Source organism: Bremia lactucae (genome assembly GCF_004359215.1).
Source record: "Bremia lactucae strain SF5 chromosome Unknown BlacSF5_NotPlaced_17_SHOA01000003.1_2250557bp, whole genome shotgun sequence".
NCBI classification, from domain to species: domain Eukaryota; phylum Oomycota; class Peronosporomycetes; order Peronosporales; family Peronosporaceae; genus Bremia; species Bremia lactucae.
In genome coordinates, this window is record NW_027152029.1 from 1778615 (window position 1) to 1801717 (window position 23103).

The window sequence follows — 23103 nt, forward strand, 5'->3', positions numbered from 1 at the left end:
GCCTTGAAGCATAGATGCAATGAGTGTTCTCAACTCCTGGGCATGGTCCTCTAGGGCTCGTTTACCCTGTCGAGTCGCTATGAGCCGTGATCGTATGCGTAAAGCCTAATCAGGCGGTGCAAACATGCTGGTCATTTGCTGAATTACCGAATCCCATGAGAAAAAAAAGCGTCGTCTATGGACGCTGCACGAGAGTGCCCACTCCATGGCTCTATCTTCGAGGTACAGAGATATACCGAGTTGGCATAGATGCCGCAAGGGTGATCCTGAACCTGGCCGATCGGGGAGGATTCGTACGCATGAAGGTTTCAACCCTTGCATGCAAAACCTCTGGTCCCTGAATATACTGAACTTTACATATTCAAGCCCAAATAAAGTTTTGAGCTTGTCATACGCTATGCCCTGCGCTTCTATAAGTTTTGAGACCTCTTCCATTTCAGTGAAGGCTTAGTCTTATAAAGACTCAGAGATTGACTACTAGTGCTACCAGATGTAGCGGAGCTTCTTCGCTGCTAAAGATAGAGGAAGACTTTTAGACTTCAAGATCAAAAGGAAAACTCAGCATTTTTAATTTTAATTTAAATTCAAAACCTTACCGTAGCTAATTCAAAATAGATTTCGGCCGCCAGATATATATCTGGCGGCGACTACATTTGTTACCCATAATAAATGGAATTTAAGTAATTAATTATTTTAAAATAGAATAAAAGGGTATTTACCCATAAAGTAAATGTACCACAACAACGGTTCTCCAACCGATGTGTGCCCCATTACAATAAAGGTACCACAAAACGGTTCTCCAACCAATGTGTGCCTCATTACAGAGGCAGTCAAAAACACGTCGATTTGGGCGAGCGCGCGTGAACAGGCACAACCGCGTCTCCGATTGCGCATAAAATGCAACGTCAACATTTGATGATATTCCATATGTCTAACGTTAACTCCATTTTGTTCGGTATTGAGGTTTCGACCTCCAAGCGGTACGGAACCGTACATTCGACCAGCACCATTTGTTGGACACACTGCTGAGCTTTATAGGAACGTTATTTAAGTTGTATATGGCATAAGCGGCCACTATAGTAATTTGATAAGGCCTTTCGGTGCGCGTGCTGCTCTTCGAGTAACGCCAAATAGGCAGCCTCCGCATGTGTGATTAGCTGTACTCGAAAAGGCGGGACCAAGCCAGACCCATTCTTAGACCCGGCTTTGATATTGTCGATTACCAGATCAGGAGCAAGCCTGGTATGAGCGAGCGTTAAAATTTTACGCATACGCCAACTGCTGACGCTAACCTAAATGTAGTGATAGCGTAAACGACTTTCAGTAGACAGCGAAGGCCTAAATGATACCTGCATCTTCCTACGATGTTCCGCTGTAAATATATGCTGCAGCGAGTGTACGCTCGAAATTATGCTCGACCTCTAAAATTAAAATTGCGTGGGCTAAAATTTAAGCTTCATTGTAAGGGTGGTCGATTTGGCTATTTTCGCCTCGCGAACCAGACTCAAGATTTTTATTGATCTTCCTATCTGATGAATTTTAATTAAACGATAAATGCTCAGGACTCAATTCAGGCATCAGTAAACTGCAAGCGGGCACGTCGTAATGCGGCCACGCTCTACTTATACACACACCATAGCACAGCGAGGAGGCGGTTTAACCAGCTTCTTTTGCGTGCAGTGAGGTAGTTGCGGTGGGCGCGTTAGCGACTTCACCTAACGCACTAAGTACTTTGATTAAGTGTCTTCACGGGAGCGGTAATCCGGCTCGTGCTAAATAGTTCCGCTTACCATTTTTGGTAGGTGTGTGGACTTCTTAGATGGACTTTTGGGTAATCAAACCAAAGGAAGTTGGAGGCAATAACAGGTCTGGGATGCCCTTAGATGTTCTGGGCCGCACGCATGCTACGACGGGGTGTATCGTTACATAAAATTAACACTTATAAATAGTTTATTAATATATTATCTAAAAGGTAGAGAATATTTGGAGAATATTACTTACATAGTAATGTTCAGAAATCTTATCCATAAATAGGTATAGGCCATTATATCTATTTATCCACCACGACCTGATTGGCACGTTCTGTTTGGCCATTGATCTGAGGATGGTCTGCAGTCGACATGGGGAACTCGCCACCTAGCAGCCCAAGCACTTGTCGCCAAAACCCAGACGTAAATCATTGATCCCGGTCCAATACTATGGACTCGGCCATCTCGTGTAATCGGTATACGCGATCCAGGACAAGAGAGCTGCCTACTTGCCTTTGATCGATGTCTTACATGGTGCTGAATGAACCATCTTGCTTAGACCGTTTACGAAGACGACGAGCCCCGTCCGACCCTAATGTGAAGTCTAGACTTACTGACTTCCAACAGTTGGTTGGAATCGGTAGCGGCTTCAGTGGCGCACTGCTGGACGGTGCAGGCTTTATGCTGACACTGTTCGCAAGAGCGAATATAGTTGGCCACCCATCTAAATAAGTGCGTTCACCAAAATTTCTCTGACACTCGTAAGAATGTCTTTTCACGGCCCAGATGCCCACTAGATGGCGCATCATGGAGCTCGTGAAGGGTCATCAGCTTGAGGTCTGTGTCATGAGGCACATAGATTCCCAAGGAATCACAAGGTGACAGCTGATGCCATAACAGGCCATCGATGAAGCTAAAGCGATTTACCTCAGCTTTCTCCTGCATTTTTTCGACCCCTCAGTGGTAGATGCGGACTCATGCGTCTCGCACGCTGGTTATTGCCATCGCTCTTCGGAAAGGGATTCCTCTTGCTGGGCGTCTTCGCCCCAGCAGGGGCCCAGGCATAGCAGCGCTCATATGACTGCGCTTGCCACATTTGTGACAGACAACGTCTGCATTGCCCAACTCCATGGAAGTGACACCTGTTCTCTCGGCCGACGGCTTATACCAAGCTATCGCCGAGGCACTGTTGTAAAATTTCTCCTCAACTAAGGCAATTTGGATTCCATCGTTGACGGCACCTTTCTAATAAGAGCCTGTCACGATGAGCCATGACGTATTCCGTTCATAAACTTGGGCACTTTTATGTGCTCCCCAATCGGACCTACGGTAATTGATCCCGACAGCTAGTGCATCTCCTGCACATGCTCTTGCATAGATCGCTTCGCCTGCCACGCCCCGAAAACGCGCACCTTATGCAACACCTCGTTGTTTGGTGGCTGGCACATGGCGCGAGTCTTTGTCTTATAATCGCCCATGAAGGGAACACCTTGAATACGCTATACCCGCCGAGTAAGCCCACTCTGAGGCTTTACCGCGCGGGTGCGACATGGAGTACGGCACCATCGGGCTGTCATCTTCGATTAGCTGCGACACACCGCATTGCTTTACTGCTAACAGCCGATGGATATCGTGCGCGCTGCAGTTCCATCGAACTTGGGCGGGTCCATCCGAATAAGCCTCGGCTGAGAGCGGAGAGCATCTTAACAGTCCTGTTGAAAGCCTCGCTTCGAGCCTGCTCTCGCCTTAGCTCATCCTGAGTCTGTGTGACAGACTCCGCCGTAGCATGGCTTTGTGCCTCGGACGCGACCCTTCGCTGTCCGAGCATGAGTGCGTCAAACTGCTCCAACTGAGTAACATGTTGCTCAGGAGACTACCCAAGACCCTGGCCATGGCTTGTTCCCTAAGTCCCTGCGCCGTCTGCTCAGCCAACTCCCGATGATGTTCGGAGGTGGGGGGAAATGAGTCCAATCGATATTGAGGCTCATCCTCACGTACACGCTCAAAGATGCGGGTCGTGGGAAGGATTTCAAGTTCCACCAAGTGTAGACGGGCGCTACTTAAAGCTGCCACGTACTACGCACGCACACACCTTCGACGATTTACCGCCTTCTCTCACGTGCAGTGAGGTTTGTGGTGGGCGCCTTAGCGACCTCACCCAACTCACGAAGTACACTGATAAAAGTGTCGTCACGGGAGCGGTAATCCGGCTCCTCGTGCAAACTTATCAAGTATATTGTAAGTTTAAGACTGATTTATATTTAATCGCATTAAATATAAATTTCTGTTATTACCTAGCATAAATGCCGTCTTTGTAGATAGACTAATATGTGCTGCGAGCGTATCGTTTTTGGGTATTTCGCATAGCGGATGACGCTAGGATGTACCAATGTGCATCACATACATAAGGGTGGGTCACATATATATGAAGCACACTTAAGTGGTAGGTTTTTTTTTTATTACTTCAATTAAGTACCTAGGAATTTAAGTTGAATATAACAATTCCAACGTAAATACTTCTTTATTATTTTCTCTTACAGAAATAATATTCATGTTTTAACGGTACACCCCGTTCCATTTCGTGCTAAACTGACGGCCCCGGGTCACTCGATGTTATGTAAGAGCTAATTCCTGTCTAGGACAGCGACTCAAAGAAGTAATTCACTATTCTTTCCAATCCTGGGTGCAGGTCCTAGTGCCGTGTCATCTTTTGTGCATTTGGGCATGTAAGTTCAGTGCTTAACAATTAATTCATTGTAAATGCCCACATAACGCGATAATCTTTTATCGATAAAGTCATCCAAGAATCTTTACTCGCTCTGTTGATTACAAGCTTCCGCAGTGAATCTCGTAACGTCCAAGGAGCTTTGAGCAATGACGTTCTCGAGACGCTTTTCAATATCGACGGTATGAAGCAAAATTCGCTGCATTAGAATCGCCGAGTCGCCATCTAATCCAGGAATCAGTGCCTGTAGATTCCGTTCGCCTTGCCACAATTGAATAACTCCCGCTTTCAGTGAATACCCTTGAGCATCGAGGTCATCGAGACCTGATCCGTGTTCAAAATGAGTTTTAATAGCTTGCTGTTGCTTGTCGTCGTCGTCAAGATATGGCACGACAGCAATAAGCTGCAACGTGTCGTCTAACTCATTCAGAACCTTTTCAATCGAATGATCTTCTGGTGCTTTACGATCCACGGGATTATAAGCCGGAGCTGAAGAATGCCGTTCTTCGCGCTTGGCCTCGTGACGGTCGTTCTCATGCGTTTCATCTTCCTTTTCAAAGCCTAAATTTGGATTCTCTACTGCGTGTTTACCTACACTTTTGCCCCAGCTTCCTTTGTCCCATTGAAAGACCTCAGGGAGCCCACAGTTGCTGAAAAATTGACCCAATGCCTCCTCTACCAACGTATTACATGCACCTCCCGTCGTGCGTAGTTGCAACTCGACTTCTTTAAATTCACCCTCGATAGGTGTTTTTAAAAAAAATGGAAGTTTTAAGGTCTTGGCTGGGGGAAATTGATTGTGTTTCTCAATGGCGTCCAGGATGCCCAAGAGCTCTTTGTACGATTCCTCATTTGCGCGCTGCTGCGTTGGATACTGTCCAAAGAGATCCGGATGCGTACGCAAATAGAGCTTGCGCAACGTTTCTTTAAGAATTGGCACCTTGACTCCTTTTTGGCTCTTGTTGACGCGTAATTTCTTCCGACGGAGCGTGCGTTCGCTGACTTTTGTTCGTACAAAACTAATGCTGCTGGTTCGGGTTGATAGGAATGGAGGGTCGATAGAGCAAGGCACGCGGTGCTTATGCATTTGTTGCCAGGGAATTGCTGTGCTTAAGCGTGTAGACGCGTGCATTTGGAAGCGAGAAACGATAAGCGTCTGACGAGCTAGTGCGACGAAGCCCATTACCACCGCTTTTCAGAGCCCTGAAGGCAAGAATGAATAAAATTATTTATCACTTTTTTTGAGAGCAAAATATGCGTTTTTCGTAATGAGCACAAATTCGGGTCATGCCTGAAATTACATGTTGCCCATTTTCTTGTGCATTTTACGGCGAGGTATTCTTACAATCGTTCTTTATTTCTAACATAAGATAAGGAGAATTTATCAATGGTGCAAGTATACGTACATCATTTATACGGGACTTAGACGTCTTGATTGCCTGTGTCGAATCAAAAGTTAAGAGCAAAAGCAAAGCACGCGGGCTCGACCAAGATCTCCGCAATACCTTGATGGTGTCGAGATGACTTCTTTTTTAACGGACAATCTCAAATGACCTGATTGTCTTCTTGCAACTCATCTTTGTCATCGGGATCAACTCCACCATTCGAGAGCATCTCACGCACTTTTCTCTCAATATTAAGCGTGTGGAGCAGGATACGCTGCAGAATCTGGGCCGAATCGGTATCCAATCCCTCAACAATCTTTGTAAGGTCGCGCTCACCCTTCCAAATCTTATGCGTCCCAGCTTTAATATTATACCCACGTTCATCAATCTCATCAAGACCACTGCCACTCTCAAAGTGTTGGCGCACTTCCCCATACTCCTCTTCATCCATCAGTGGCACAGCAGCAATAATTTCAAAAACTTCATTGAGCTCTTTCAGCAAGTTTTCAATCGAAGCATCTTCAATTGTCATTTCACTGTCGTCAAATGCTAGCGTAGGTTCAATTTCGTTCTCTTCTGGCAGGACCACACGCTCGCTCACCTTTGTTCGCAAAAAGCCTACTCGAGTCGATAGGATCGGAGACTCCATCGCACAGGGCAAGCGCTGCCACTTCGTTCGCTGCAAGAATTGCTCATTAGCTACAAGAGGACAAACGCGCATACGGGAATAGAGGAATCGAGAAGTGGCGCGTGCCTGACGAGCTACCGACATGAAGGCCATGACGCAAGGCGAAGAGTGTTGTTTTTATTGGTTTTGAGTCATTTCTTGTACAGCGTGATATTAGGTACGTAGTCCATTATTGCTTCAAAACTTTTTTTATTTTCAAGCTGACAAGCAATAGTAGCCGAAGATGCTTTTTTAGCCGCTTAATACTCCATAATAGCTCAAATTTAAAATTTAAAATAGTTTCTTACATCCTTGACAACCTCAAAATGGAAACTGCAAAAAAAAAGTAGCGTAAATAATACTGTACATACAGTACATCGTCTGATACAACCGTTTGCTCTTGAGGTCACGGGAGAGCTGTAACATGAGTTATTTAAATAGTGTCGGAAAACCTAAAGTGACCTCAGGCAATTTGCATACAAGGCCAATGCAAGTCTTTAACGCTACCAGTAGCTAGAAAGCCTGTTGCATGTGACAGAAAAACACGATCTAGAATATTTTCGTGCCTTACATAATAGCACTCCTCTGAATTATGCAATGCGGAGACCTCCAACACATTCATGAGCGCACATTGCAATGAAGTTCAGTCGCAAATAATAAACTGTTTTTGGGAATATGCGTCCAATATTGCGCAAAAGTTTGTTTCGCGAGGAACATGAAAGTTTGCAGCGATTGATCGAAGAGCATTTTTTTATTTGGTGATGAGCAAGCTAAGTGACTCCTACACGGCCCCGAAGACTTCGCAAAAAAAATTGCGTCTTAATACGGCAATGTGAAGAATGCGTCTTTTTACATGACAGGACGTCGACGCTGGCATACCTCTAAATCGTTAAGTTGCTTGCTAATCACTTTTGAGTACCGCGAGTTTTTACGTGTTTGTATAGAAGTCGGATGAAAACCTATTTGCGCTTAAAATATTAGAGGAAGGCACCTTGAATTCTCTTGGTAGAACCACCTTTTGCCATCACGGCCGGTCGGCTGCTTTTGTTTTGATACGGAAAACAGCCTGCATTTTCGTGGCTTATTGCAGTTAGGACGTCGACAGCTTGATTTAAACCTCGCATTAGCTTGAACGATATTGTGCTTTCCCTTGAAATTAATTAGCTATTTCTTACATCGCAGTGTTCTAGCCATTAATTTTTAGCATCACATTCCAGAATCTTAAGTTGTAATCGCGATAACTTTTTTTCTGTTTGAAAGTAATCGTTAAAAGGTATAACAACTCCCGCCAAACAAAATAATTGAAAATTGCTGCTGCAGTGCGAGGGAGCACCAGCGCAGACTACTCGTATAATTGTATACTCTAATAATAATCTAAAAGATTTGCATATCCATTCCAACGAAAGAAGACCTTCACGATTACAGTCTGTCAGAAAAAAATTAAAATCCGCCCGTGTCTAGCATTTTAAATACTGAAAATTCGGGATCTAATTACGCACCTTGTGATAGTCAAACCCAATAAGAGCTCTGCAGACCTAATTGGCCTGGCGTCGAATGAATAAGAAGTATCTCTGACATTTATTTTGTCTAGCTTGGTCCCGACGAACAAAAAAAAAAATAGTGCGTTTGATACACGCTGAATGATAGCTTTTAGATTTTTTTAATTATCTGAAACTTACTCAATTCAGCAAAAACTTGGACAAGACAAACGTAATTTAAACACTCAATTTAATCATGCTTGGTACCAGTGGTCGTGGCAAAACGCCTCTTTAGTCTTGGGAGCACAAGGCCACCTACGATAGCAACCACTATAAGCTGCATCGTCGTGGCGCTATCAATAATGTCTCCACGCGATCGTAGCTCGCGCAGAATAAGCCCAGCTTTGCAGCTCAGGAAATTGTACGGAACGAGCCCAAATAGCGGGCCTAACGTAAATTGGCCTAGCGGAATGGCCAAGTGGGGCGACGCCATGTTAATAAACCAATTGGGGGTGAATGGAAATACGCGCAGGAATATCATATTCAGCGCCATTTCGTCGCGATGTGCGTCCAATATACTTCTTAAGCGATCGAGTTTTTGCGGAAAAAAGTGCGTGACGACGCGGTAGCCAAAACGCCGCGAAAGGAGAAACATAAAGACCGATCCCAGTGTGTTGTTAGCCAAGCACAGAGGAAATCCCAGCGTCATCCCAAACAACGCGCCGCCCAATAGATTGAAAAATACGGTGCCCGGAATCGCAAATGTTTGCAGGTATAGATAGCAGCCCATGTGTGCGAGCAAAAGTGAACCTCGTTGGCGCTCGGAGAAGCTCTGAAGGGTCTTGCCTAGCTCTTGAGCTGCCTCGAGCGTTGTAGGCAGTCGAAGCGCGAGCCACTCGGTGTCTGTGAGCGTCGAGATTACCAGCGAGTGCAACATCACGCCTAATAGCGCCGTGGTGACTATGAAAACGACGCCCACGAGCTGAAGATCACGGCGCCAGTCCGACATCGTTGCTAAACTTTGTCGACTGCTGCGGATCCTGTTCAAGAAAGTGTTCGGAAGAACGGGGGGTAGGTTATTTTTTGGAAATTTTTATTTTGTTATTTGAATGGATTTTATTGCCAGATCGTTATTAATTAAAAAAAAGAATGCCAGTTAGCAAACAGTTTAACTAAGTAAAATTTTAGGAAAACATGATCCTTTGGCTGATGTATATTTGGTAAGGCTGTAGAGATAGAGTGCGGCAACCGATTCTAGTTTACAGATGGACAAAGGTCTAAGTCCTTCATACTAGCCATAGAAGGATATGAATATTAAAAATAACGACGACAAGAAACAGTCTCTAATTTGCTCTACACTGTTTAGTAAGTATACTTCGTTACGACGTAGTGCTAGCTAAGTAAAATAAACAGGTGTTCCTTGTACCGCACACTATCTCCGTCCCAGCGCGAGATTGTCAGGACCATTCAACTCGCTGAGCCCATGACCACTCATTTCGATTTATCTTTTATACCATTCCTTTTCTATTGATTCAAATTACATATGCGCCATAATAAAAACAAGTAAAAAGGTTGGCGCAATAAGGAGAGATGATACTTAGTAATAATTAGATTTAGGATAGGCGATCCTTAGAGGATGAGCCAAAAGTATCGGCTAGTAAAGCAAAAAAAATAATTCAGTCGTAATTTACCCTCATTCCTCACAAGTGGTACCACTTGTTGGTCTTCCGCTCGCTTCTTCGCCGTCCGCTCGCTTCTTCGCCGTCCGCTCGCTTCTTCGCCGTCCGCTCGCTTCTTCGCCGTCTACTCGCTTCTTCGCCGTCTGCTCGCTTCTTCGCCGTCCGCTCGCTTCTTTGCCGTCCGTTCGCGCTTCGCTGGATTGCACTGCGTTGGATTGCCCAGCACTACTTGTAGCGTAAGGGATTCCACTCGCAGCCAGTAACGTACTGCTTGTAGCGTGGGAATTTCCGCTCGCAGTCAACTGCTCCATTCCTTTGGAAGCGCTGCGTAGCAGTTTTGATTGTGTGGCTTCAGTATCCACTGTAACTCTAAGCGTCTGCCTGACAGATATAGTCGCTTAGTCTGTGTGAGGTTGGGACCGGCTTAACACGGTGAAACAGTTAATCCATCTGGAATAAGATTGAATCTCTTACCCATTACGCTTAATGGCTAAAGAAAGTCGTTGAGATTTATGAGCAAAAAGCTAAAAGCTAATAATCAGATTCCATACTACTGTAGTAAGGCTTTCCTCTTTGAGTACGGTGAAAAGTCTGCAAAGACTGCGAACGATTTGCCTGCGTCATTACAAAAGACCCGACGCATTACAAAAGGCCCGACGCATTGCAAAGATCTTAGCAAAGCAACTCACCAAGGAGAAAGGATGCCTGCCCAAGCAAGAGTCCACCTTATCAGCTCCGTTACACGAGGTATACGCGCTTTTAGAAGAAGCCGAGCGCACCATTTTTAAGGATCTTCGGTTCAACTTAAGAGCCTAGTCTTTTTATAGTTCCGAACACATTCTTCTTCCATTATGGGCAACCCTCAAACGCCGAGCTAATGCAGCAAATGATGCACATGCTACAGCAACAACAAGAGTTAATCAAAACATTCGCTAATTCCTAAAAGATAGGTGGGCTTAAGGTGGACGGGCTAAGGATGCCGACGTAAAGCGGAAAAAGCGAAGAGTCGGTTCGCCTTTATTACGCGCAAGTACAGCAATATTTTATTGCGCACGGTAAGAAGTGGAAAGAGGACGCAAAGGCTCCTCAAGTACTTGCCGTACTAGGAAGCTCATTGCGAGGACCAGCAGCACAATGGCTCTTGCTGCATCAAAAAAGAAATTCACTCAGCCGATGAGTTTTCTCTAGCAGTGAAAAAAAAACAATTCGTCTTTGCGGATCTGCAACAACGTCTTCGAGACGATCTGCATCGGCTGAGACAAGCCAATTGCAAAGGCTTAACGGACTACATTGCGAAATCTCGACACATTATTTCGCAAGTTGAGGACATGACTCGAGTTGACATTTCATCTATTTTCAACGAGGGTTTAAAGCAAGAACTCAAGAAGAAGTTCAATATCGACGGGGAAACGCACTGTAGGATGCTATTACTGTGGCGCTCGATTTTGAACGCACACATTCGGGTGTTTATCATCACCACAACGCTACAAAACCTCGTCCTGGTCCACAAAATGTGGCCAGAGAATTAAACAAGAAGCCAGAGCCGATGGAAATCGGCAATGCTCGGCCATTTAATAGGTCTTCTTGCGTCCATAATCGACGTCGAAATAAACGAAAGTGTGCATACTGCAAAATACTGGGGCACACGATTCAGCAGTGTTACAAGCGCAGGAACCAGCAAAATAATCGCGGCAACGGATATCGTCGCGATCGTGCGAACGCCAACTATTTCGTGAATGAGTCAGTTAAAGAAGAAACCATCGCGACTGCGTCAAACGAAGCTATCACCACACTATGTGAAGCTGACTTTGCTTCCTTCACGGGAAAAGATTTGATCATCTAAAAGGGTCATCTTGACGATCGTGCTGTCAATATGATACTCGATTCTGGCGCCACATGCAATGGGGTGAAGCCGAGTTTGCTGCAATGCGTCATGTCCTGAAATGGCTTTCAAGTCACTCGTTTCGAAGGCACTAATAACACCAAAAATAAGTGAAGAAAGGAGTCGCCAATAGCCCATTTGATGATAATCGAATTTCTGACGTTCCGGTCATTGAGTGGCCAATGAGCAATTGCCATGATGTAATTCCGGGTAAGCCCTGGTGTGCTGCGCACGAGCCAATCATTAATTGACGTACTCATCAAGTTTCGTTCAAAAGTGGTGACATACCATATGATGAGGTTGTGAATCGGTCATTATTCCTCTGCTGACTTCTTAAGGAAATTGAAGACATCACAATTTGAAGAAGTCTATCGTGTCAAAATTTATCAAGAGTCGGAATTTACAAAACCTCGTGAAAACGATTGAAGGCTTTACTCGATTCCTATAAAGATGTATTCCCAGAAAAGTTACCGAATTCATTGCCTCCTCATCGGTCGGTGGAGTTTGGTATCAATATACAGCCCGGTGTGCAACCGAGTAATCGTTCGCCATTTCGACTTTCACAAGCTGAACAAAAGGCTTTACAGAAGTTCGTCGATGAGAACCTTTCATGCGGATAGATCGAGCTTTCAGACTCGCTTTGGGTATCAAACATCTTCGGCATTCCTTAAAATGACCCAACGATCGGTACGAGGTGTATCTCGTTCGGAATGGATTCGATCCGGAAACGCGAACATTTTGCTCAGTTGGGTGATTGGCTTTCGTTACGTCAACTCAACGTCAGTCGTCCCTAAAATACCTTTGCCGCGAATCGATAAATTATTCGATAAGATGTATGGTATGAGCTACTTCACAGTCATTGACTTAGCTCAAGGGTACCATCAGAGGCATATTCATCCGGATAGCAAAACGTACACTGCGTTTCGTAAATCAAATGAGACATATCAGTGGTGCGTTGCGCCGATGGGCCTTGCTGGAATGCCTCGCATTTCGTCGCGCTTGATGCGTGTTCTTTTTGAAAAGTTCTCATTCGTTGTTGTATATTTGGATGGTACATGCATCTTTTCCGTCTCAAAAAAAGGTACTTCTGAAAATTCTAAATTATCTGAACATTCATAACCCTGACACCATTGGCTATTAATTACTTTTAATGTAATACTGGGGTCAATTATTTCATGCTATCGTGTTCGACGTCTTACGCAAGTGAATACTCTTCGCTCACATTGGTAAGTGCAAGTTCGCGCGTCAAGAGGTCAGCTTTTTGGGGCACGCTGTTTCTGGTGACGGATTATTTATCGAAAACAAAGGCGGAAGCAATCGCGAAGTGGCCTTCACTTACCTCTGTAAAGGAATCGCAAAGTTTTCTTGGTCTTGCTTGTTATTATCGCCGCTTTATTCATCAGTTTGCGCAAATAGTTCTGCCGTTGAGCCATCTCGTTAGGAAAGATTTTTCATGGGTCTTGAATGCAGAACAAGAGGATTTGCTCGTAAGGCTGAAGTCTGCCTTACAAGCTGCACCTGTGCTGACTTTGCCTAACTCTTCACGCCCGTTTGTTCTCACTACGGATGCATCGGGGTCGTGCATTGGTGGCGACTTATCGCAATTTATCAATAGACATGACCATCCAGTAGCGTTTTACTCAAAGAAACTTGGAATCCGTGAGATTAGTTGGCCTGCTCGTGAGAAGGATCTATTTGCAATAAAAGAGGGGTTAGAAAAATGGGCAATAGCGCCTGCTCTTGGCTTCTTCATCATCCGTCAGTCTCGCCGAAGTTGGCTCGATACTTGACCACCTTCGCTCAATACGCGTTTACTATACACCACATTAATGGTGCTTTAAACGTTGTAGCTGATGCGCTTTCGCGCCGGCCTGATGATTCTGTCGTGGACAATATCCGCTTTCATAAGTGCGATTTTCTAGTTGCCAACAACGAGGTACACGTTTACTTTGTTCGCCCTCGGTGCCAACTCTGCCCCGGGAGGAAGCTGAGACTCTGCAAGTTGCTGCCTTAATGACAGTGTCGTATGGCGAGTTGTCAACAGAAGTTCGTAAGCTACTTCAATAAGGCTTTGCCAGAATTGCCTAAAGAAGCATGGAAAAGCTCCGAAACAAGTTTATTGATTGTGAAGCAAGAGAAATTGTTGTTTTTGCGCACATTAAACGTCTTTGCGTGCTCAACAACAACCGCTTGCGAACGAATGTAATATCGAAATATGATAATTCGGCAATAGCTGCTCTGCCGGGCAATCGCAGAACATTCTTGCGAGTTGCTCAGTGGTATTACCGGAAATCGTTGCAGAGAAACGTCAAGGAATATGTCAAAACTTGGGAAACCTGCGCACGTCGGAAACATGATAATTAACAAAAAAACAACGTATTACTTATGCCAATTCCAATACCGGATGCTTGCTGGCAAGTGGTATCAATGGACTTTATAAGAGGGCTTCCTGTTTCCAATGGATTTGCCATCCTAACTGTTGTCGATAAGTTTTCCAAACGCACGAAGTATGCAGCAGTGCACGATAAGGACGATGCATGCACCACAGCAAAAGTATTTTTTGATGCTGTCATTCGACACCATGGTATTCCCGCAGTTAATATCAGTGACCGAGATAGCAAGTTCACGTCCATGTTTTCGAAGTCATTGATGACGATCATCGGTGTTCGTCTAAGTATTACAACCGCTTATCGGGCTTAAGCCGATGGACAGACCGAGCGCCAGAACCTTGTGGTAGAAGACGCACTCAATCGCATAGCATCTTACCATGGCACTGACAGGACCGAACACTTGGGAAGCATAGAGTATGCGTCTATACTGGTTCGTGCATCTACTGGATACTCTTCCTTTGAAATAGATACGGGAAGAAGGGAACGCTCTGCATGGCAAAAGTCACTGGGCTGGACTAGTCAACCAAAGGATATTGACGTTTACGCAAAAGAGTTTATCGAAGTACGAGCAAATATCATCGATCAGGCTCGCAGAAATCTGTTGATAGCACAAGCTTCGCAAAAGCAATATTACGATCAAAAGCGCCGAATAAATCAGGTCGAATTCAAAGTTGGAGATCTACTTATACTTGATACTCGCAAAATATCGTTTAAACACGCTGCGAAAAATATGGGACACCAAGAGCCAAGATTGCGGCAAGAAAGGTGGAACCATTCGAAACTATCAAAATGTTTAATTCTAATGTGGCAAGCTTGAGTTACCACAAACTATGAATAGGATTATTCCAACCTTTAATGTTGATGTTCTATCAAGTATGAACCGACACCGGAAAGGTTTCGAAGTCGCCCGATACCGAAAGCATCACAATTCGTGGATAATGGCACAGCGGATCATTTTCAAGTTATTGAACGTCTGTTGAAGAAAGCCAACTCAATCGCTAACCATACTGGCTCGTACAATGGCATGGCGAAACTAAGGAAGAAGCAAGCTAAGAAAAAGAGAAAAATATTCGCCATGTCTCCCACTGGAAGGACCTCGTCGCCGACTTCAATCAGCGTCAACGAGAGATCAAATCGGGGAGGATGTCAGGACCAGTTAACTCGCTAAGCCCTTGGCCACTCATTTCGATTCATCTATTGAACCATTCATTTTCTTTAATTCAAATTTACATATGCGCCATAATTAAAACAAGTATAAGGTTTGCGCAATTAGGAGATATGATACTTCGTAAGAATTAGATTTAGGATAGGCGATACCTTAAGGAGTGAACCAAAAGTATCGGTTAGTAAAACTAAATTAATTCAGTCGTAATTTACCCCCATTCCACACAAGAGGTCCCGGCGCCATTCCGATAACGTTGTAAACATTGTCGACTGCTGCGGGTCCATTTTAAGAAAGTGATCGGAAGAACGTAGGGTAGTTATGTTTTGAATATTTTATATAGTTATTTAAATTGAATTTTATTGCCAGGTCGTTATTAAAATTAAGAAAGAATGCCAGTTGGTATACAATTTAACTAAGTAAAATTTTAGGGAAGTATGATCCTTTGGCTGATGTATATTTGGTAAGGCTGTAAAGATCGAGTGCGGCAACCGATTCTAGTTTACATTTGGATAAAGGTCTACGTGGCTCGGAGCCTACCGCCATAATAGCCATAGAAGGATATCAATATTAAAAATAATGACGACAAGAAACAGTTTCTTATTGCTCTACATTGTTTAGTAAGTATACTTAGTTACGACGTAGAGCTAGCTAAGTAAAATAAACAGGTGTTCCTTGTGCTGCACACTATCTCCGTTCCAGCGCGAGATTCATTTGCGACGTTTGAGGTAATTCCCCCCGATTAAAATACACTTATTATGAGTACTGCGTAAGATGCATGGTAAGTTGTTCCTGAGCGAATCCGTCACATGTTTACGCAGGGCATCCCAGTGAAAAGCGCTCAGTTAGAGGCATGTCGATGAGAATGCTCTTGATTAAAGCCTACACTAAGATCAACGTGCCGGCTCAGGCTGATTTACTGATGCCTGAATTGAATCCTATCATCGGTTTAATTAAATTCGTCGGATAGGAAGATCAATGAAAATCTTCGCATCTGGTTCGCGAGGCGAAAATGACCAAATCGACCACCCTTACAATGAAGCTTCAATTTTAGCCCACGCAATCTTCATTTTAGAGGTCGAGCAAAATCTCGAGCATACACTCGCTGCAGCATATTTTTATAGCGGAACATCGTAGGAAGATGCAGGTATCATGTAGGCCTTCGCTGTCTACTGATAGTCGTTCACACTATCGCTACATTTAGGTAAGCGTCAGCTGTTGGCGTATGCATAAAAATTTACGCTCGCTCATACCAAGCTTGCTCCTGATCTGGTAATCGACAATATCAAAGCCGAGTCTAAGAATGTGCCCGGCTTGGTCCCGCTATTTCGAGTACAGCTAATTATACATGCGGAGGCTGCCTATTTGGCGTTGCTAAAAGAGAACGCGCACCGAAAGGCCTTATGCCATTAGTATATTGGCCGCCTATGTCATAACAATTTAAAAAACGTGCCTAGAGTGTAACGGGCTAAAGTTGCCCGAATGTAACACAGTTCCCGTTAAGTACACTTGGTGTACTTAAGGGGATGGTCAATTACTAAATTATAGTAACTAGACCCAGCACTCGGGTGTGGTGCACATTTGTGACCAACCCTTGTGTATGTGATGCACATCGGTGCATTCACATTACGAGGGATGACGCCTAGCGTCATCCGTTACGCGAGGTATCTAGAAAGATACGCTCGCAATACATATTGTTATCTATAGAGATGACATTTCGATTGGTAAAAATAGGTACTTGTATTTAATATGATTAAAAATATAAACCAGTCTGAAAACTACATCCTGCTTGGTAAGTGCGCACGAGGAGCCGGATTACCGCTCCCGTGACGACAGTTAACCGGAGTACTTAGTGCGTTGGGTGAGGTCGCTTGCGCGCCCACACAACTACCTCACTGCGCGCAAGAGAAGCTGGTTAAACCGCTTCCTCGCTGTGCTAGGGTGTGTGTCTAAGTAGAGCGTGGCCGCATTACGACGTGCCCGCCTACATATAGAGCTCAGCAATGTGTCCAACAAATGGTGCTGGTCGAATGTAAGGCTCCGTATCGCTTGGAGGTCGAAACCTCAATACCGAACAAAATGGTGTTAATGTTAGACATAAGGAATACCAACAAATGTTGACGTTGCATTTCATGCGCAATCAGGGACGCGGTTGTGCCTGTCTACGCGCGCTCGCCCAAATGGACGTGTTTTTGACTGCCTCTGTAATGAGGCACACATTGGTTGGAAAGCCGTTGTTGTGGTACATTTACTATGTGGGTAAAATACCCTTTATTTTACTTTAAAATAGTTGATTATCAAAATCCCATTGTATTATGGGTAACAAATGTGGTCGCCGCCAGATCTTTATCTGGCGACCAAAATTTATCTTAAAATTAGGTACGGTAAGGTCTAAAGATTTAATTAATTAAAAAAGTTGAGTTCCCCTTTTGTTCTTAAAGCGTCTAGTGTCTTTTTAAGGCTTGCGCATTGATCTGTGACAGATAGAAGCCTTTCTGAGATACATTGGTTCTACGAACCCCTGAACCCTTGAACTAGGATTCATTAAGCTCTAATAGCTTGTACGAATTCCTAAGTTGTTAAACCCAATAGTTCTATTGAACGAAGAGGCTCTCTGAGGCTAAAATTCTTTCTCTGACTTAAGGGACGAGGTAGCTCCGCTACACTCGGTAGCACTCGTAGTCAATCTACGCCTGAGTCTTTACAAAACTAATCCATCACGAAAATGGAAGAGGTTCCAGAGTTGTCAGAAGCGCAACGCGCCGCTTATGACAAGCCTAAAACCTTATTCGAGCTTGAACGCGTGGAATTTATTATTTCCCAGGAACCAGAGGTCCTAAATGCAAGGCTTGAAGCCTTCATGCGGAACGAAACCTCCCTGGTCGGTCAGGTAGGACCACTTTGCGGCTTCTATGCCAACTCGGTATATCTCTGTACCTGACTCAGAGCCGAGGGCTCGCCCTCTAAATGTAAATGTGAAGACATTTGAGGGAAAAGAGGGAGAAAATCTCCCTTTTTGGATTGAGCAGATGGAAATGTCCATTGATTCCGCCTTGTTCTTAACAGAACGGCAAAAGGTGGCTATGGTTATTTCCAAACTTGGAGGTAGAGCGGGCACTATCGTGCAGCACGTCCATAAATGACGCTTTTCCCTCATGGGATTCGCTGAAACAGCAAATGACCAGCATGTTTGCACCGCCTGATCAGGCTTTTCGCATGCGAGCACGGCTCCTAGCGACTCGACAGGGTAAAAGAACCCTAGGAGACTTTGTCCAGGAGTTGAGATTTCTCATTGCATCTACGCATCAAGACCCGGTGCAAGAAGCAATTGTAGGAACCATCTTTATGGGGGGTCTCAATGAAGGCGCGTTGCCCGGACGGAATTAATCCGATCTCATCCTGCTACTTATGAAGAGGCAGTTGCCATAGCGCTACGCACCGAGTTCGACTTTAAGTCTGCTCGCGTTAGCACGCCTATTTACCAAACAAGCTCTTCGAGCACATGGGTACCATCTAATAGACCGGAACCCATGGATCTAAGCCTTGTTGAGGAAGGAGAAGAGGCACTTCAAGCTGTGGAACAGCATGAAATCATTAGATGTTTTATGTGCGGAAGCAAGAAAAATTTACGTCTGGCCTGTCCCCAACTAAATACTCGTTAAGCTCGAACGAGCACCAATTCCGACATATACCAGAAATCTGGTACGGTGCGAAAAACGTCGGTACCCAGTAACCGGGGAAGACCTAGGCTCTATTAAAACTCTCGGAGGTGAGAGTAGACATGACCTAACCCCAATTAGCTCTTTGCGTAATGGCACGGGACGTGAGTACAAGCCTGGCTTGTTAGTCGCTCAAGCGACTGTGAATGGACTTTGATAAGCCATGGTCAGTTTTAATTTGCTCAGGAGCGTCTTGCAATTATGCTCGACGTCTTTGATTGTAAGAAGTCAACAATACGTTTAGGACTTAAAGCGCATGAAAGTAATTCAATCACTGTTCGCGTAGCGACTGGGGCTCGTGTCACTCTTCCTAGAGTTCCTTTGAACTTACGCATAAAGTTTCTTGGCTTTGACAGTATGCAACGTGGTCTCGTCCTTGATTGGATTCGAGATATGATCTCATCCTTGGTATGGCCTGGCTTGAACGCCAAGAGCCATGGATCGATTGAAGGTCTAAAACCTTAAGCGTCACACGCAATGTTCCTAGCAAAGTTTCGAAGAGTAATGAGCCCACCTTTGCTAGGCAACAAGAAACGCTATTGGTGCGAATGACTGACTAAATCTGTCAGTGGGTTAGACATTGGAATGTCTAAGTTAATAAACCCAATGTTGAAAACATTAAGTTTGAGCCCGCAACAGAATTAAGTGGAACGGCACGTATTCCGTCGAGTGACACTCGTTGTAAAAACGCCTCAATGAATGCTGAAAGCTGTTGGCCTTAGACCGAGTCATCAAGGGTGTAATATCCCTGAGAAACGTGGAGTGGCAAGTCTAAGTCCACCGAGTTTGTTCGGCCGAGGTGGCACCATACTGAGTGTCAGCAGTGACACTATTGGCGGTTCGCTAGGGCATTTCGTGTCAAACTCTTCTAATGCACGTGAAGTGACATGTGGACAAGGAAGCTGAGTTTTCTAACTCCTTGTCGGATGTCGAAGTAGACACCAGCTCTGGTATAGATCTTATACAGGCTGAAAATTTGAAGACGTGAATGTGCCGGCCTCTAAGAGGCGTATTGTCTCTACTCCAAGGCAGGCGAGATGCAAAGTATCTATACCCTCACAAAGTGATACGAGTAAGGAATAGAATATGCTTGTAAATGGTGTAACCGGTAAAATCGAGGGCGAATTGAGCCTTGCGGCAATCCCTTCGTAACATGCTCTTCTGGAGAAAGACAAAATGTCTAGTGATGAGTGCGGTCGAGCCTTAAAGGCTGGCGGCTTCTTGAGACGGTGGTCAGTCGACCAACGATTAAGTTAAACTCATCGTCACTTCTGGACGAAGTTGTCCTGGATGACACAGAAGCTGCACTTAGTGCGCGGAGTGGATCATCAATCCTTAAAGATCCGCAGATCCATTTTATTCCTTGATTAAGAATTTTAAGATGTGATCTGTCAAATATACCATCTGTTTACCCCCGGATAGAGGTGTCCGTCATGAAATTGACTTAATCCCTGGAAACAAATACTCTGTCACACGACAGTGGCCTTTACCAAGGAAACAGTGTGACAACATTGACAATTTTTCCGAGCTAGGCACGAGGCTGGAATGGTACGACAAAGCAAATCTCCCCGTTCGACACCGACATTTTGAGTCAGAAAGCCAAATGGCAAATGGCACATTGTACTGCTTATAATAAGCTTTTCTTATGCTGTCACTATACCTGCACAAACCCCCATTCCTAGAAAGGATGTTCTCCAGAACATTGTGGTGGGATGTACAATGTACAGTGCACTTGACGTAGTCGATGGTTATTACCAACTGCTCATGCGAGCTAGCGATATTTCGCTTACAGCGCAACTCAGGCAGTATGCCATGGGAGTGGTTGGTTATGCAACAAGGGATTTCCAACGCCCCGGCGACATTTAATCGTCTAGTGACGCAACTGTTCCGCCCTCATTGAGGTTATGCACAGACTTATTTTGATGAATTTTTTGTCCATAGTCGTGCGGGGCAGGGTCGGTAGGATGTGAAAAATTATATAGACCATTTCGAGTAGTGCTCGAGTGTATGCGCACAGATAAATTGTATGCTAATGCATCTAAATGCATTTTTGGTCACACGGCCAGGACGTCGGAGGAGCTCGCTGCTCGCGATATTCTTCATGAGCAATACCTTACGCCAAAGGAAATGACGCGAAGAATCTAACGCATTTGCGTGATCAGGCCCGTGGGGCTTCGGTGACTTCAATGAGGGAAATTCCGATCGTTTGTTTCGAAACGAATTAAAAGTCAAAACGAAAACGAGGTCTCATTTGAGAACTGCGTCCATCAGGCCCGCCGCCTCCGCAGTATTTGGAATAATAGAGTCTTGGACGTGGCTGATAATCGTTTGGAACGGAAGCTTCGCTTTGATTACGCCAAGCTTAAGACCAAAGGCCTGTTACGTCCGGCATTTAAGCCACAAAACGAGGAAAGGCCTAGCCGATATTTCAGTGCTTCGATTGACCGTATAACCATGGATAAAGCCGCACTGAGGCTATAGATCCACCTAATCCCACTTCTAGTGGTGAAAAGCGTCTTTGACGCAAGTTGACTCTGAGCTTGGCGATCGAAAACGTCAACGGCGTACGGGCAATCTTGCTGAAGAGGTACCTCAAACTCCCAAGAGCTTTCAAAAGAGGGGTACCCCTGCCACTTCACCAGATACTGGTATTGGCCCTTACGACGACGTCGCTTTAAAAGTTTCTCCACGTGAAACTGAAGGTACCCTCGCGCATTAAGCATCGCGGGAGGGGGCCGAAATCTGGATGGAAGCATTTGATGCTCAAGAGCACGAAGTGCAACTTCTTCGTGAGAGCCTTGCTCGGGTGAGGGCACTTTTGAGGCGGTTCAAAACCTTCTTTCGATGCTAGAACATCAGCAACCTCGTTTAGAGGGCCATTTGGACATCCTGGTGAGGATGCAGAAATCTGCGGCTTAACCGCCTGTCTCGGCGCAACCGCGTTAAGTCCATGTGGGAAGGATCCCGATATGGCTTAAGCAAGCCGACGTAGAACACTGGGTGTGTACGCAGCTTGCTAGGAAGGTTAAGCGTGTAAGCTAGGGTCTTCTTGGCCATGACCGTAAATTGTCCAATAAAGCGCGGGCGCAATTTGGTCTTGAAGATCGCGAAAACCAAGTTAATAGGTTAATTCTTAGCTTTTAATTAAAGGTAATCTCCGACCACATAAGCATTAATACAGCTTCTGCTTTTGGCATATGCTTTTTCTTTTTGTTTGTCTTGGCTATCAGCCATCATGTCACGTACATGTCTTAAGACACTAAATTGTATTGCGATAAACTCGCTTACTTGTTTCCAAATGGTAAATAGGGCTAATATCAGCAAGCTCATCGGCTTATTCTCCCCTACCAGCCCTAAGCCACGCAGTGGTATCGTTAACGGAACGCGTGGGTGGGTGAGGCCGTTGACATAGAGCGGAGTGTAGCCTGTAGAGGCATGGACAGCGTTATTTAACGCAAATTATCCCACTGGAAGCATTGAGCTCCAGTGCTTTGGTGTTGGAACACACACACTGCGTAAAATGTTTTTAATGACGCAATTGACACGTTCAGTTTGACCATCGGTCTGCGAATGGTCTGCAGTGGACATATCCAATCTGGTACCCAGCACTCGGAAATCGATTGCCAGAATTTACCCGTGAAACGGGGGTCCCGATCAGAAACGTTTGCCACTGGCAAACCGTGCTGTCGAAATACACGATCGATGAACAGCCTTGCTGTACCTTCACCATCAATAGTATCCGGCACGGCCGCTAAGTGTGCCATTTAGCTCAATCGGTCAACAAAGACAACTATGCCGGTGTTACTGGTCGAATCTTTCGGTGGACCGAAAACAAATCCATACTAATGGACTTCCAACACCCTATGGGTACGGACAGACTTGCCAGTGACGCAGCAGCATGCGCCGAGGGCTTAACCCGTTGGCAAGTTTCGCACGTGCGAACCTATGTGCTGACCCATTTATAAAGTTTGAGCCACCAATAAATCTGCCTTACAGAGCCGTAGGTCATTTCTCTACCGAGATGACCACCAAGGACTGTATCGTGCCTCATAGAAGATTCGGTACTTTAAATTCTCAACATGAGGAACAACGACAGGTGGAGGATCCACAGCGTCCGCGCAATAAAGCAATAGGTCTTTATCGATAAACAATCGACATAACCTTGCGCGCAAACGTGCCGGCAATTTAAAACCCGAGTCAGAGTTCTTTAAAGCTCGTAGCAGAGCTACACACTGTTCATCCTTGGCTTAAGCCAGACGGATTAAGTC

At 45.0% G+C, this 23103-nt stretch overlaps 3 protein-coding genes across 3 annotated transcripts; all 3 read right to left on the reverse strand.

The window, feature by feature from the left end:
* Window positions 1-4558: 4558 nt before the first annotated feature.
* On the reverse strand, window positions 4559-5656 carry CCR75_007437 (uncharacterized protein; the record flags this gene model as incomplete). The annotated part of the gene is made up of 1 exon (XM_067965498.1): window positions 4559-5656. The coding sequence occupies one exon, from the start codon at window positions 5654-5656 to the stop codon at window positions 4559-4561; it is 1098 nt and encodes a 365-aa protein (XP_067817361.1).
* Window positions 5657-6018: 362 nt separating this feature from the next.
* CCR75_007436 (uncharacterized protein) lies at window positions 6019-6639 on the reverse strand (the record flags this gene model as incomplete). Its single annotated transcript, XM_067965497.1, has 1 exon — window positions 6019-6639. One exon carries the CDS (start codon window positions 6637-6639, stop codon window positions 6019-6021), a length of 621 nt encoding a protein of 206 aa, XP_067817362.1.
* A 1614-nt stretch (window positions 6640-8253) lies between these two features.
* On the reverse strand, window positions 8254-9012 carry CCR75_007435 (uncharacterized protein; the record flags this gene model as incomplete). The annotated part of the gene is made up of 1 exon (XM_067965496.1): window positions 8254-9012. One exon carries the CDS (start codon window positions 9010-9012, stop codon window positions 8254-8256), a length of 759 nt encoding a protein of 252 aa, XP_067817146.1.
* Between the last annotated feature and the right edge of the window lie 14091 nt (window positions 9013-23103).